Genomic DNA, 16,334 nt, shown 5'->3' on the forward strand with positions numbered 1-16,334 from the left:
GGCAAAAATTAAGCATAATGCAGGCCAAAACCCATCCGTTTAGTTTCGCAACATTTTATTTTTTAATAATTATTTATTTAATTTATTATTTTTATTAATTATTATTTTATCTATAATCTACATATTTTAATTATAAAAATTGGCAGTTTAATTTATATTAATCATTTATTTTTTTATTGATAATAAAAAAAAAGATTATTAACTCATATTTTGAGTTTTAGCAAATTAGTATAGATTTGAAATGTGATAATTTGATTTTTAGCAAATTAAATCTATTTTAGCAGGAGCAAAAAGTACTTAAATTTATGCAGATCAGTTATGAGTTATATATATGATGTCTGGAGTCCTGCTTCACCTGTAGCTAATATTTTCAAAATAAATCTTCTAATATTAACTTCAATAGAATTATCTATAAAAACAGGAAAGTAAGATAATATATTATTAATAAAATCTACATTATTCCTAAATAAATTATTTCTACATTTGCTAATTTGTCAGCTATATCATTACCTGTTATGCTACTATAACCCTTTATTTTAACCAGCTTTAAATTTATAGCTGCTTCTCTGATCAATATAATTATTTTAATAATGATTAAGTTATTAGTCTTTTTAAGCTATATTCTAGTTATTGAATTAAAAGCTGAATTAATTGAATTTATAGCACTTAAACTGTTTGTATAAATAGTTACATTGGAATTTTTTGGTGCTGTCAACAATGCTAAGAAAATAGCTACTATTTCTGCTCTGATTGATGATGGCCATAAAGATAGACATAAGTATACTAAAAATTCTTCTAATTTATTATTTGTATAGAATGCTGCTCCTAAATCCACAGTAATATTATCTGTTATATGTGAAAGATCATTATTACTTATAGTTTGATTAGCTAGTGATCCATCTATATAATATTCAATATTTTTTAATAACTTTAACTAATGTCTTATATTTGTAAGTTCTTGTTTAAGTGCATCTTGTTCTATCCATCGATTAATCCATAAGCCTAAATTGTCTTTATTCAAATTAATTGTAGATGTTTTTTCCAATTGTTATATATTAATATTTACTGAAATATTTTTGGCTCTATTTAGTGATTCCACTATATATATAATATCAGTCGACATGTGTGATTGCACCTGTTAACAAACAAATAAAAATTGGTAATACTAATACATTATGTTGGGTTATTGTAATCATTTTTGGATATTCCTGTTTCTGGATAATTGCTTTTTGAGAGTTATCTAAACATATTTCAATATTGCAAACTTTTATGATTAAACATTCAATTTTTTCACCATTTTTCTTTATATGTGTTCTTTTCTTAACAAATCCTATTGAGACTTTATTGTTTTTATCTTTTATTATAACATATGGATGTTTTCGCTTGTCTTCTGATACTGGTTGTAATATATTACTCAGGAAATTAAATAAGGAATATCTAATCAATATATCCATTTAAAAAGTTAATTTAACAATTATTGTTTTTATATATTGGTATTATTGTGTGATCAGTGCGTTAGAATTATTTATTATGTTAGGATTAGGATTAGTGCATTAGATTATAATTGCATTAAGGCCACTCCAATTTAATAGTTTGTTTAACATACCCCACCCCCCTCATTTTTGAAAAATTTTTAAAAATAAACAAACATATGTTATATCATGTGACTTATAATAACATCACCGATCTGTATAATATTTAAAAGAATTTCTTTCCAGTGTAATTGAATCTACCAAAGAAAATGGTATAATTAATAAAAGTAATATATGTAAACTTATTAATTGCATTATCTGTAATAAATTAAGATGTATTTTTAGTAAAAATGCATTGAGTGATAAAGAAAAAACTATGTTTATTTTTAAATGTTTACTTAATTTGACCCTCAATTTTTATATAAAGTTAGAACGTTAAACAAACTATCAAATTGGAGCAGCCTAAGGTTAGAGTCAGAATACTTGGTTTATGGATTATGTAATAAAATCATTGTATTTTAACAGTTAGATAATTTCTTTATTAATTAATATATAATAAAAATATATTACAATAGTTGCAAACTTATAGTGACAAATAGTTATTTATCACCTTATCTGATTATGGTGATGAATAATTATTTATTACCATGTGGTGATAAATAGTAGAGCCGTTAGTAAAAACTGATATTATAATTTATTATCTCATTTTAGCACATATCTTGAAATATAAAGCAGGTTTATTGCTATTATACTTGTGCCACTTGTTGGATCAGCCAACTTTAATGATGTTGGTAAACCATCTATAATTCTGTATGTGATCCATAGCCTAAAAAGTAAGGTTAAGTGTTGATTTAATGAATTATTCAAAATCAACTAATGATTGAAATATCATACCATTCACATCTAATATTTTGACGGAATTTCTAACTGAAATTCTGTTTTGTTTAACTAATTCTATGAAGTCTTTTTTTGAAGTCAAATCCACTTTTTTTTTACCAATAACAAAAACATAATTTATAATAAAGCCTTCAAGACCGAAAACAGTTCCAAAATGGCTAAATAACTCCCTAAAATTAGTCCAACTGTTGTAACTTTCAGGAATTACTATTGAATCGTAATATTGAAAGTATATGTCTAGAAATAAGAAATAGTACAAGTTATTAAACATCCTCTTAATGAAATGATAACAGGAAAAAAAGTATATATCCGAAAGCAGATACTTACTCTTACTCTCAACTTTAAGTATTTTTGATTGTTAAATAACAAGAATGAAAAGTTAGAACAATGTCTCATTCATTCACGTTGACCAAGTTTATTATGACTCACTTACCAGAAATGGATTGCTCTATAATAGCATGAATGTATTGTTTGGTCAGTTTGACGATAAAAAGCAGAAAAGAAAAGCACAAGAATAAGTAAGTATTTGGTATTATTGGCAAATATAACAGAGAAGACAAGAAAAATTATCTCGTAATTCACCTTGTTCACCATTGATTTCCTTGACCAGCTCTGCGATTCTAGAAGCAGGCCCTGGTTGCAATCCATAATTTTCAAGTTTTTCTGTCGTCAAGCTGAGAAAGTCTTTACCACTAACTTTTTTATTTCTGATTATCCCAATGTCCTCTTTGTCAAGGTCCAAGTTTAATCCCTCAATTTGTAAGAAAGTGATTATGTCATCCCTTTTCCATCCTTTCTTTATATCATCAACCGAAGGGAGTGACATTTCAATAGTTCCACAGTTTTCATAAAATAAGAAAGAGAACTTATAGAAATTCGATTCACACAAGCAAATGTATGAAAAATCAGAGATTTATTAGATTTATTGATTAGTTAATCAGTTATGTGACTTACATCTTTCAGATAAAAAATCACGTGCGCGTTACAATTTGTAACGCCAATCACTTCTTCCCAGGCGAAGTTTTATTAATTTTTCAGATACATAAGATGATAAAGGTAGCGAATGAAATGCATGATGCTATCAAAGAGAAAGGGAGTACGAGGATCCTAGGCCATTTAATGTGAGTCCCAGCTCTCTCATATTATTTATAACTAATTTGTTTCTATCACTAATATCGCTATCTCGTTTCACTCCCATCCAAATAGTCCATGTAAAAGGTTAAGTTCCGTAAGAGAAGTTTTCCGTGATGAATTAAATTAAACGAACCGATGGCACTGTTCTGAGACAGCCCGTCCTGGAAAATTTATTTGATTTTCTGCGCCATATGTTTGTTATAAGGCATGAGTATTAGCGTTACTGCGTTTGTACACGGATTGCAACTTCCACATGTATCAGATAACTGAAACATATGATAGAACATTTTGACTGAATCATACTTCCTCCCTTTAAATATTCACTACTCATTTATTTTACATAAATAATAAAAATAATAAAGATGCGATTTTCATTGCATATTAATTTTTTTGTTTGTCAAGCAATTGTTGTATTATATCATTTTGATACCCCAAAGCTTAGTTATTTTTTTCTTTACTTTTTTTCTTTTACAATAATCTTATATTACGTAGCTGCTTACCAAATATAGCATGGAGAAATACTGTCTTTACATATCGCTAAACCAGTCGTCATCAATAGCATCTGCTGCAGATGGTCTTTCATCATGATTTTGTTGTGTCAATCTATCCCGAAAATTTCTAGCTCTTGCAGAAAGCTGAATTTGAAGAATTCTTAAATCGTTCAAAAGGTTTCCAATCATCCAGATATCACCTGCTGCTCGGCATGGATCGGATTCCATACCTCTATATTCCGGAGCCGCAATATTTAATATAGGTGTACTATAACAAAATAGTAAAAATTAGTTAATATTTGATACACGCCAAATAAGCCCATTAATCTATCATTATTACCTTCGGTTACCTCTTCCGATTGGAGCAGCTTCTTCGAAGTCAATTAAAACCCAACTATTATCTGTAAGTCTCATGACGTTTTCCCAACGAATGTCCCGATGAACAATCTCATTTGCGTGAAGGATCATTACACTTTTAAGTACACTCCATATAGCATATCGCAGCTCATCTTCATCTTTAGGAATTGCCATATATCCAACTGGTGCAAATTCTAAAATTATCCATTTTGCATGATATTTTGATTCAAGTAACTTATAATTGTCAAATTTTGGAAAAATATTTTCGTAAAAAAACTTAAGAAACTTTTTATAGGCGGGCTCTCGTTTCTCTATATGTAATTTTTTAATTACTTTTTTGGGGTTTATTGTGACAGTGGTTCCATTTCTTCGTTGGATCACTTCATATAACTTTATCTCCGGATGTCGTATATACTGCTTGAGATCCCAAGTCCGAATAATCCGAATAGCATTAATTGTATATTGAAGTGCCTTAAAGTTATTCATTCGATTTGTAGTTCCAAGATTTATAGTGTTACCAATTCTCACACGTACTGGTACATTGTTGTTGTTCGGATAATAATAGTAAAATTGCAATTTTATACCGGCTGCTACAAAAGCCATAACAAATGGCAGTTTACCAAAGGCAAGTGGATTCCAAAAGTCAAAATATCCATCTAATTGTTTTTCTGCAGCTTCCAATCTACCATCAAGGTCTTTCTCCTCACCCATCATAAAAAGCACGTTCTTATAATAGATTGTCATATCTGGTCGACTTCTCGGATGCTCTGTGGTAGTGGTTGTAGATTTAATTGTCTTGTTACGATCCAAATCTAAATCACTACAATTCTCTTCATATTCTTGGGCAAGTTCAATAATTTTCCTAATATGAACATCAATATTTCCCAAAGTTCTTGCCTCCCCACCAGAAATTTGTTTAAATGATGCGCTCATAACTTCACCAACAATCAAACTTAATCTAGAAGAATAAATAGAGCTTGAAAATGTGTCTTCAATTACGTCAGTATAGCCCATAACTAAACCAGGAAAACATGGCAATTTAAGTGGTAGTTTTGCCGAAAGGAACTGCTCAACATTAGTACAATCAATTTCAGTATCAAAGGGACACAAGAGCAAATTTAAAAAATCTGATGTTCTATCTAAGATAGAGATAGTTAATATGTGAGTTAGCTGTTAACATTAAAGTTCAAGCCTAGATCTAAAACATCAAACCTTCGAGCTTTGTCCTTTTGTTTGGAAAGTCAGAGGCTAAAAACAATAAAAAAAGAAGATCAATTACATAAGCATCAAGAAAATAAAGGAACACAATATTTTGTTACTGCAATTTCCTTGTTAGAGAGGTAAAAAATTGGGAGACACTTACCAGTGGAAGTGGAAACAATGAAGACATGGATGTCCCGTGTATTAGTTTCCTTAGCCTTAAAATAGTCTTCAAGCGGGAATCGAGGGTTCATCTTTTCGCCTCCGAGTTTATCTTTGATGTCACTTTTATTAAATTCTATAAGATTATTTTCTTCTTCATCAACTTTCTTGCCGTCAACTTTCCAAAGATCCATTTTACCAGTATTTTGAACTTTAACTTTTACTTCTTCTCTACGGAAGAGCTTCTCTTTGAAGTGTGAAACTTTAAAATCGGAAAACTCGACTACAATATTACTATCATCGTAATATTTTTCGCCTATGTCTTCAGCGAAACATTTATCGGAAGCTTGTCCTAGAATCAAACAATTGAGTGACAATATCATTTTGTTCCTGTTAAAAGCGAGTAGTAGTTTAGAAAAATTTGAGAAAGTTTGAGAGAACTAAGAGAACTAAACTTTATATACTTTTCTGGATACATCGTGACTGATAGACTCTTGCATAAACTTTTGGTGGCTTGTTGTGACGTAATACAGCAAAAAATTAATAAGCATAGTAAAAAAGTAATTTATCAGTGGTTTTATCATTACTCATTAGATTTTTTGATTCTCCGACGAATTCTCAGGGTATTTATTAAAAAAAAGTGAATTAGGTTACGTAATTTTTCAGTCGTACGAATGACCGAATTTGACTAATGTGGCTTTTTGTGTGCAACACAGACCGGAAAAAAAATAAAGCGTAGCGAAAATCAATTTCATACAATTATTACTCTAAGAAATCTAATGTCTACAAGTGTTGGTTTCGTGAAAAGGAGGGAGAAGAGAATTCAAATCAAATATTTGGAAGAGCAGAATGGGTATAAAATATTAAAAAGACTTTTGTGGTCTTTACGAATAATGGTATGTCACATCAAAATACTGAAATCAATCCTTTGGCATTAGCAACTGCCAAAAAGGCTACAAATTCTAAAAAGCTCCTTAGATAATACAAATATGGAGAAATGGTCATATCGGTGGATTTGATTACTTTGCTTTAAAAGGTCTTAAAAAATATTTTCATAAATTTCCGTTGCCTAAAAAAAAAATTTCAGCTCAACAAAAATTTTTCTTATAAATAAGGATTTTAATCTTTGTAGCAATGCACTTTATCATGTAATTTAAAATGTACTTGATTAATTAATTTATTATAATTTACTACATTGATAATTACAATTTACGAAATTTTATTAATAAAAACAAATTCTGTAAAAATTTACACGAGAACGATAAAAAATCACGAAAATATCTTGAAAACTAGTGATATTGGGAAAATTAGCATAGCGGACATCTTTACTTTATCACAATTTTGTCGATCATTTGTCGATCATTTATTCAATTTTATCACTTCGTTATAATTACTTCAGTTGAAAATCCTACATAATAATAATTTTACAGACAAATTTAACATTCATTTAAATTTACTGCATACTAAATTTACCAAAAAAAATTCTTTAAACAGTTAATAAATTTTTACAAATTTTGTCTATATGTATATTTTAATAATATTCATAAATATTTGCTCAATGATAACTTTTTGATTACCTAAAATTCTACATAATTATTTTTGCCATTGATTCTTAAATACCTAAATAATATATTTTGAAAATTTCAAGTTTCGCCCATAAATCTGTGGCTTCGCCCGAAGCTCCAAAGTCAAATTAGCAGATAATCGGCAAATATAGGCAAATATCAAATTATTGAAAATTTCGGTTTAAGGTTAACTTTGACAATATAATTTTTTTTATTTTTCGTAAATTATACTACTAAAAAGACATTAGTATACATGCCACCCAAATTATTTTGGACTGCTGTAATTATAAGTAAAATCCCAAATTCAATTATAGCATCCCAAATTATTTTAGCACTTTACATAGTAAATTATATATAAACCGAATGAATTATGGCATCCCAAATTATAATTATGGCATCCCAAAATAATTTGGGCAGCATGTATAGACATTAGTATAGTTTGGCTAAGCATTTTATGGCTTTAACCATAGCTTCAAAATTAATGTGACATGATAAATTATATGATCGACAAATGATCGGCAAAGTGATAAAAGCATGTCTACTATGCTGGGAAAATTATGGCACAGTTGCCGAATTTGAATCAACGTAACTGTAATTATTTTATGGACGTATTAAAATTTGAAGATGTATTCCATTATGACTGATGTATTGCACTTTGACAGACGTATTCCCTTATAGTAAATTTACTAGGCGCATTCCTATTTTCTACAAAAATAAGAGTAAACAGGTGATTCTAAAAAAATTTTAATCAAGTATTGTATCTAAAAACTTTAACATAATTAAATTTAATTATTGAACCCGTTTATTGATCTTCATTTCTTCTAACTAAACAGAGAAAAAAGTTCAGTTCAGTTCAGTTTCGCCTAAACTGAACCAATTTACTGATGCGTCTAAAGGAAAAATGAAAGGGAATGTTAGTAATGCTTCCAATTCAATAAAAAATCACCTTCCCATTTTACTTACTATTCCAAAACCCGATATTCAAAAGGCCAAAGTCTAAGGGCGTCCCTAAAGAAAAAATAATAAAAGGAATATTAGTAACGTTTCCAATTCAATAAAAAATCACCCTCCCATTTTACTTACTATTTCAAAACCCAGTATTCAAGAAGCTGAAGTCCAAGGGCATTCCTAAAGAAAAAAAAAGAAAAAGAATATTAGCAATGTTCACAAAAACAAAAAAATCCCCTCTCAATCCCATTCCACTTACATTCCACGCCAGACATCCAAGAAGCTGAAGAGGAGGTGTATCTGATGAGAAACGTGATGTAATTAACTCTGTAAAATTTCCAATTTTTACAAATGCAAAAATTCATCTATAAGGCAACTATACAAAAAAATGATTTAAATAATAAAATAATATTTTTAACATAATATTCATGATGTTTTTTATGCAAAAATAAAAAAAATCTAGATTAATTATTGCAATTTCACGTATATAATTAATTAAACAATGTTGAAAATTGCATGCAAATTTGCACGCAATTTTCTTATTATTTAAGGGATATATTTTATATAAAAAATAAAATTATTGGTTTTTTTAAAATAAAACAATTTAAAATTTAATAAATTATGTGATTTAAGTAAACTTTACTTCAGATGAATTTTACTCTAATAAATGTTAAAATCACTTAATTAATAATTAAACAAAAAAAGATTTGAAGAAATTTAAAAAAATAAAAAAAAAGACTTATTATCAAAATTTTAATTTAAAATAAAATACTATATATAATATTAAAAAATATAATAGAATTTCAAAAATTATAATTTAAAGAAAAAAAAAATTTAATATAAAATTTTAAATATATTCATTAAAATATATATTTAATTATTAAAAATCATATTTTTTATATAAATTAATATTTTATTTTAATTTATATATTTAATTCTATATATTATTAAAAACTTTATCTAAAATTTTTAAATGCTCAATATAATGCCATTTAGAAATACCAACAGCTGGTGCAGCACTTATTGGTCTACTAATACATTTTATCTAAAATAATAAAATTGTTTAGTTTAAATAATTTAAAAAAAAATTTTATAAATAAGTATTTTACCTTTTGATTATTAGGTAATATTTGATTTAATCTTTGTTCAATAAATGTAAAAGCACCATTGTTTTGTGGTTCTTCTTGACACCAAATAAATTCTATAATTTTTGAAAAAATTATATATATAATTTATTAATTATTTTTTATTTTAAAAAGTTAATCTTTATTATATTACCTTGCACATTATTATAATTACTTAATTCTTGTTCTATATCTTTTCTTGGAAATGGACATAATTCCTAAAATAATTAATTAAATTAATACAGTAATTGATAAAATAAAAAATAATTATTAATTTAATTAATAATACTTCAACTCTAATAATTGCAACTTTATTTTCCAATCTTTTATTTTGTCTTTCTTTTACAAGATCATAATATAATTTTCCACAAACAAATACAACTTTTTCAATTCTAAAGCCAATAGAAATGCATAAATATTTGATGAAATATTACAAAATTACATAAATTACTTCTTACTTTGATTTTTCTAAAATATTATCATTTCCAAGAACTGGTAAAAATGTTGTACCAGATATCATTTCTTCAAAATTAGATACTGCAGCCTAAAATTAATTACAATAAATAATTATTTAAAAAATAATACATTATTTTATTATTATAATAAAGTTAAACTTACAGGTGATCTTAATAATATTTTTGGAGTCATAATAATAAGAGGTTTTCTAAAATTCCTTTTTAACTAGAAAAAAAAATAACAAATAATCAATATAGTTTTTAATATAATGATAAATACATTTGTTGATCTCAAACCTGTCTTCTTAAAGCATGGAAATATTGTGCAGGAGTAGTAGGATTTATTATATGCATATTTGGATTGATTGGTATATTATCATTTAATACATCAAGTCTGTCATTTGAAAGCTATTTAAAATAATAAAACAAAATTTAAACTTATATATATTGTGATTAAACATAGAGAAAATCATACCTGTAAAAAGCGTTCAATTCTACAACTACTATGTTCAGGTCCTGCTCCATCATAACCATGAGGTAATAGCATAACTAATCCTGATTGCCTTAGCCATTTCACTTATATGTTGGACAGAATTTTAGTATAATTTAATATAAATTAATATGTTTAGCTAAATAAATATTTTGAAGTATATACCTTCACCACTTGAAATATAAGTGTCAATAATAACTTGGGCCCCATTAAAGAAATCACCAAATTGTGCTTCCCACAAATTGAGATTATTTGGATTTTCAATTGACATCCCATATTCAAATCCAACTACTGCTAATTCACTTAAGTTACTATTCGCTACCTATAATTAATTAATAAATTACATGTTTAGCAATAAAAAAAATAAAATGATTTATATATACTAACTTCAAGCATTCCTTGATCTTTTGATAAATTATTTAATGGAACAACAACGCGCTCTGTTTCTTGACAAACCATCATTGCGTGACGATGACTAAATGTACCACGACCAACATCTTGCCCACATAATCTAACATTATGTCCCTCTAGTAATAATGAACCTAAAGCAAGAGCCTTTTATATAAAATTGACATTAATATAATTTAAGTACAAATTAAATATTTTTAAATAGATAGAAACCTCAGCTGTTGCCCAATCAATATTTTTTCCTTCGGCAATTCTTTGTAGTCTGGACTGTATATGAAACTTCTTTAGGCGAGGATGTATGATCTATTTAAATATTTAAATAATATATTAATAATATAAAATTATCCATATATGATTGATGATAATAAACTTACAATATCATCTGAGACAGTTACTGAAATCTTTCCTACTTTTTCTAAAATTTCTCTTGAGACTCCTATAAATTAAACAAAGTTATTTTTTTTTTAAAAAAAAAAAGAAATAATTGAATGTCTTTAAAAACTACCTGTATCCAATTTTGAAACCGTTTCTGTTGGCATGATCATTTCACTCCATTTCTTTTTCAAAGTATTTGCCTATTTTAAAATAAATTATTTAACCCAGATTTCTAAAGTCATATTGTTCACATATTATTACTTTACCTCAGGCTTATGATTATCAGACAGCTTATATTGTTCTTCCAAAAATTTAAAATAATTATCTCTGAATTCCTTCATTTCATTCTGAGTAACTATTAAATCCTCGGCCTATCTTGGTTTAGAAAAAAAAGATAATAAAAGGAAATAAATCCGTGATATGTATAAATTGAATATAATATATACCAATAACTTTTCTTCATATAGCTTTGGAACACTCTTCCTAGACCGAATGTTAGCATACATTAAAGGTTGCGTATAAGCAGGTTCATCCAATTCATTATGACCCCATCTACGATATGTAATTAAATCTATTATCACGTCCTATTTAAATGAGAATATAAAATTAATATTTGCGACTTGGCCGAAAATATTAAAATTATTTACCTTTCCAAATTTATTTCGATACTCAAAGGCGACATTAACAGCACGTGTAACATCCTAAATTTGAAAGTTATTAATTCTAACTAAAAAAGTATTCATTAAATCAATTCATCTCACCTCAGGAAAATCACCATTAACATGAATAACAGGCGCATTAATCATCTTTCCAATATCAGAGCTATACCAGCTGCTTCTTGCATTTTGTGCAGGTGTTGTATAACCCAATTGATTATTTACTACAATATGAATTGAACCACCAGAAGTGAAATGTGGTAAATTCGACAATCCAAAACTTTCCATCACAACACCTTGACCTGTAAATGCCTGTTAAATAAAAAAGTAATTTCGATTAAATATTTAAATAAAAAATAAACCAAAATAAACCAATTATGTTTGCTTACTGCGTCTCCATGTAATTGTATACACATTACGCGGTCACCCAATTTGCAATCTTTCTCAGATTTTAAAAGATCCATTTGCTTTGCCCGAGTCTTTCCCATAGCAACAGGATTTACTGCCTGAACCAAGAAGAAAAAAAAATTACGTAATTAGAGACATTTTTAAATAAATGAAAACTAACAAACAACTCATACTTCCAGATGTGATGGATTATGCAACATAGAGACACTTAGGGGATTTGTTGCACCATAATCTAGTATAGGTGAAGAAGCTAAAATTTATAAGAAAATTTATTAAAACCTTAAATTGGTTTAAAAAAAATTCCTTGTTAATAAAATTCGAAAAAAATACCCAAATGTGATAAAACATCTCCAGAAGCTGGTAAATGTTCTGGAAATTCAGGATTTCCTTTCACTTTATGAAATAACCTTACAGGTGGGAATTTCAACAAATCTGTTAAAAGATTTAAACGACCTCTATGTGGCATACATAATACAACCTCAATTATACCAGCTAAAAATAAAAAGAAATTACTATACAGTTTTACAGTAATTTACTCAATACACACGATTAATACCTTTATTCGAAACTTCAAATAGTTTTTCTAAAGCAACCATCATTGATTCGGCACCTTCAAGACCATATCGCTTAACTTGTGGAAACTTTTTCGACATAAAATGATCAAATACCTATGATAAAAGTTAATTATAAAAATATGATAATAAGATTTTCGGGCATACATGTAATTGTGTACCTCAGATCTTGTGAGTAATTCAAAAAATTTTCGCTTCTCTTTTATAGTTAAGGAAGTTTTATCATAAGATTCAAGAGTATAATAAAACCATCGTCTTTCACTTGCGCTCTATTAAGAATTAAAATTTTTAAAACGTATCTCGCATGATTTTTGGAAGTAATCAGGTAATCATATTTTACCGGAATATGCATGAACTCATAAGCAACTTTTCCACAGTAAACTTTCTTTAAATGAGAAAGAATAGTTTCTATATTTGCATCCTCTTTGGAAACTTTTGTTGAAGCTGATTTGTTCACATGCAATATTCCTAATATTAAAATAATTATATGTAAAAATTGAATATTGAAATTTTCATTGTATTGGATTATTAAATACCATTTAAATTATAAACTTTGTTAGGATCGGTAAATCCATATCTTTCATGATCGAGAGCTGTGACTTTTCTATTCGATTGATATTGAAATATTTAAGAAATTCAATAATTAGAAAGATCAAAATTTTGATAAATGAAACATACTCTCGTTCCAGAATACCCAAAGGATCGAGGTGAGCTTCTTTATGACCATAAGTTCTATAAGCAGTGACAAGACGAAGTAAATTTGCATTTTCGATACGATTTGATAATTCAACCTTTGTATCTAATTAAAGCAAAAATTAACAATGTGGCGCAGTTAAATAGAATTTCAGCCATTTGATAATAATAAAAAATTTACTAACAATCTTTCATAGTATCTTCTGTTGTAGGGACTCTATAACCAAAAGCTTCGTTATCATGATAGCTTTTAGAATTTTGTATCCAAATTTTATAATTAAATCGTGGACGAATTATTGGTCTACTCAAAGCGTTAATTATTCTTAAATTAATAGGTCGTATTATAGAATTTGATAAACTTAATAGATTTAATAGATTTGTCATTGTAAATAGAAAATTTGTTAATTGATAAAAGAAAAAAAAGAAGAAAGATAAAACCGGAACATAGATTTTAAAGTTTAATGCATTCAGATATAATGGGGAATGACCGTGAGAAATTATAAGAAATTTTTGTACAACATTCTGCATTTCAATTGACAATTCTAATTTAGTTAATGTCGATAATACTATTATCAAACATTTATTCATGGTTACAATACATGGTTTTCAAATGATCATGCTGAGATTCCGAAACCTTAAATTGATAGGTATCTTTATATTAAAGTTAATAATTTTCTCGAAAAAAAAAAAAAATAATCTTTTAATTGCGAAATAAAAACGTTAAATAAACAAATTATTTTAAGAAAAATGAACACCATATTTAATATGTGGTTATTATTTATTATGAGTATTGTTATATTGAATTGGAATATAGAAGCAAATCCCATAGATACACAATTGATTATGCATGATTATCAATTGTCAAATCAAAAACATTTTCAAATAATTGAAAATAACGATAAAAAATTTTCGGGAAAATTTTTACATATTACTGGTAAATAAATTTATTTCAACCAATACTTTAATAAATACGTAAATTTCAATCTTACTTTTCCATTTTCACTTTTCAGACATCCATTTTGATCATCTTTATCTTCCGAATAGTGACCCATCCAAATTTTGTCATAATTATGCCAAAAAATCAAAGAATAATAAGTCCGGAAAATTTGGAACTCCACAATCGGAATGTGATTCATCTTATGCATTAATAAATTCAACATTCTTTTTCCTTAAAGAAAATTTTCAAGATGTCGATTTTATAATCTATACTGGTGATACTTTGAGACACGAGAGAGATTCAAAGATTCCTTTGACAGAAGATTATGTTAAATGGTCTCATAAGACTATTATTAATTATATTATGGAGACTTTTGACATTGATAAGATAAAATTTGTAAGTAATCTATTAGCATTGCAGAATTGTTGGAACAATAAGCAATTCTTTAATTTTTTTCTTAAATATAGATTCCTACATTGGGAAATAATGATGAGTGGGGTAAGTCTTATTGAACAAAATGTAAATATACATATCAATTTTTTAATTGTTTTTTTTTAATAAAAATATAATTAGATCATAATCAACTTGAGGATGGTCCAAACACACTTTTTAGTAACTTGACTCAAATATGGGCACCTTTAAAATTAAATCTAACTTCTGATTTTTTAAAGGGCGGATATTTTAGACAAGATATAAATTCAAAACTTAGCGTATTTAGCTTAAATTCAATGTATTTCTATGATTCTAATGATCAAATAAAGGATTGTAATCATAAAAATTCCCCGGGAGCAATTCAATTAAAATGGATTGAAAATCAATTAAAGAGTGCAAGAAAGGAAAGAAGAAAAGTTTTTATTGCACAACATATCCCACCTTTAGATTCGGAAGGTAATAAAAATCTAAAAATCTTTTTTTTTTCCTGATGCATTTTTTTTTCTTACAAGTTTACACTTTGATTTTTTATAGGTGAACCTACATTTTATCATGCATGCTACAATAAATATGTAGAATTACTTGGAAAATTTTCTGATGTTATATCCGGACATTTTACTGGTACATGTACTAGAAAATATTTATCATTATTTTTTTATATACAAAAATTATTTATAAATAATGATTTGTAAAATAGGTCACACAAATCTGGATACTTTAACATTTGTAACAGTTTCTAAAAATATTAAAAATATTCGTGAAAAATACAGTTTATTATATCTTGACAAGAATGAAGATCCTTTAATGGAATCAAATAAAGATGTTATTTTAGTCTTAAATAATGCACCTTCAATATATCCAGGTAATTATTTCAACTCTTCTTATTTCATTTAAAACTAATCATAATTTTAATTATTTTAATTATTTTAATAGTTCATAATTCAGGAATTCGAGAATACAGATATTCAACTTCTCTTGAAATGTTTGGAATATTAATTGACTATATTCAATATTATGCTGACATTAAAAAAGCCAATAAAATAGGTAAATTGGAATGGGAAATGGAGTATATTGCAAGTAAAACATATAGTATGAAACAATTATCACCATCAGATTGGGCCAAAGTGTTAGATCAAATGAAAGACAAAGATAGTAAATTATGGCAAGATTACTCAAAATATGTTACTGTTAGTGAATATTAAAAGAATAATACTTTTAACATTATGATTAAAAAAAAGAATTTATAACATATAAGACAATTAATTACATCTGAATACTTGTCCCAAATATATGAATCATATCTCAAAGTCATTTTCTGAAACTCCAATTTCCATAATTAATAAATGATATATAGTTTAAGAATACTATAATAAAGTAACTGAATTCGATTTGCTCTTTTTTTTATCAATTATAAAATTAATAAGTGGGTATAATATTCATATAAGATTGTATGCTAATACTAAGTTAGAGATAACATCTATTTTTGAGTAGGACTGGATAAGTCAGGTAGTGCAGTTGTACTTCCACTAACTTATTTTTTGTTATAGTTAACATTATA

General features: G+C 26.9%; 4 protein-coding genes across 5 annotated transcripts; 1 reads left to right on the plus strand and 3 right to left on the minus strand.

The window, feature by feature from the left end:
• Positions 1 to 1,983: 1,983 nt before the first annotated feature.
• On the minus strand, positions 1,984 to 3,300 carry OCT59_002580 (uncharacterized protein). Of its 2 annotated transcripts, XM_025316902.2 has the most exons (5): positions 2,952 to 3,300; positions 2,803 to 2,817; positions 2,697 to 2,708; positions 2,367 to 2,606; positions 1,984 to 2,298 (listed from the first exon to the last, which is right to left on the minus strand). In XM_025316902.2, the coding sequence occupies exons 1-5, from the start codon at positions 3,193 to 3,195 to the stop codon at positions 2,273 to 2,275; spliced, it is 537 nt and encodes a 178-aa protein (XP_025179397.1). In that variant the 5' UTR covers positions 3,196 to 3,300; the 3' UTR covers positions 1,984 to 2,272. The 2 variants fall into 2 exon arrangements, with proteins under 2 accessions (XP_025179397.1, XP_065995771.1); XM_066145011.1 differs by having other exon boundaries at positions 1,984 to 2,606.
• Positions 3,301 to 3,974: 674 nt separating this feature from the next.
• Positions 3,975 to 6,191, minus strand: OCT59_002581 (uncharacterized protein; the record flags this gene model as incomplete). The annotated part of the gene is made up of 5 exons (XM_066145012.1): positions 3,975 to 4,262; positions 4,335 to 5,490; positions 5,564 to 5,599; positions 5,715 to 6,103; positions 6,178 to 6,191. The coding sequence occupies 5 exons, from the start codon at positions 6,189 to 6,191 to the stop codon at positions 4,031 to 4,033; spliced, it is 1,827 nt and encodes a 608-aa protein (XP_065995772.1). The 3' UTR covers positions 3,975 to 4,030.
• A 2,891-nt stretch (positions 6,192 to 9,082) lies between these two features.
• Positions 9,083 to 13,791, minus strand: OCT59_002582 (uncharacterized protein; the record flags this gene model as incomplete). The annotated part of the gene is made up of 26 exons (XM_066145013.1): positions 9,083 to 9,271; positions 9,336 to 9,427; positions 9,505 to 9,568; positions 9,640 to 9,742; positions 9,809 to 9,894; positions 9,969 to 10,031; positions 10,103 to 10,213; positions 10,281 to 10,381; positions 10,461 to 10,617; positions 10,683 to 10,850; positions 10,917 to 11,006; positions 11,078 to 11,139; positions 11,209 to 11,278; positions 11,345 to 11,449; positions 11,525 to 11,662; positions 11,726 to 11,779; positions 11,840 to 12,046; positions 12,124 to 12,240; positions 12,316 to 12,392; positions 12,473 to 12,634; positions 12,699 to 12,810; positions 12,876 to 12,983; positions 13,055 to 13,182; positions 13,251 to 13,318; positions 13,393 to 13,513; positions 13,593 to 13,791. The coding sequence occupies 26 exons, from the start codon at positions 13,789 to 13,791 to the stop codon at positions 9,164 to 9,166; spliced, it is 2,871 nt and encodes a 956-aa protein (XP_065995773.1). The 3' UTR covers positions 9,083 to 9,163.
• Positions 13,792 to 14,154: 363 nt separating this feature from the next.
• OCT59_002583 (uncharacterized protein) lies at positions 14,155 to 16,027 on the plus strand (the record flags this gene model as incomplete). The annotated part of the gene is made up of 7 exons (XM_025316906.2): positions 14,155 to 14,341; positions 14,418 to 14,740; positions 14,812 to 14,842; positions 14,918 to 15,232; positions 15,311 to 15,397; positions 15,474 to 15,638; positions 15,710 to 16,027. The coding sequence occupies 7 exons, from the start codon at positions 14,155 to 14,157 to the stop codon at positions 15,976 to 15,978; spliced, it is 1,377 nt and encodes a 458-aa protein (XP_025179401.1). The 3' UTR covers positions 15,979 to 16,027.
• Between the last annotated feature and the right edge of the window lie 307 nt (positions 16,028 to 16,334).

The sequence above is a fragment of the Rhizophagus irregularis genome, chromosome 11, assembly GCF_026210795.1.
Source record: "Rhizophagus irregularis chromosome 11, complete sequence".
NCBI lineage: Eukaryota > Fungi > Glomeromycota > Glomeromycetes > Glomerales > Glomeraceae > Rhizophagus > Rhizophagus irregularis.

Excerpts from the sequence above, each read along its gene's own strand:
- OCT59_002580 (XM_066145011.1), bottom strand. The coding sequence starts at position 3,195 with ATGTCACTCCCTTCGGTTGATGATATAAAGAAAGGATGGAAAAGGGAT.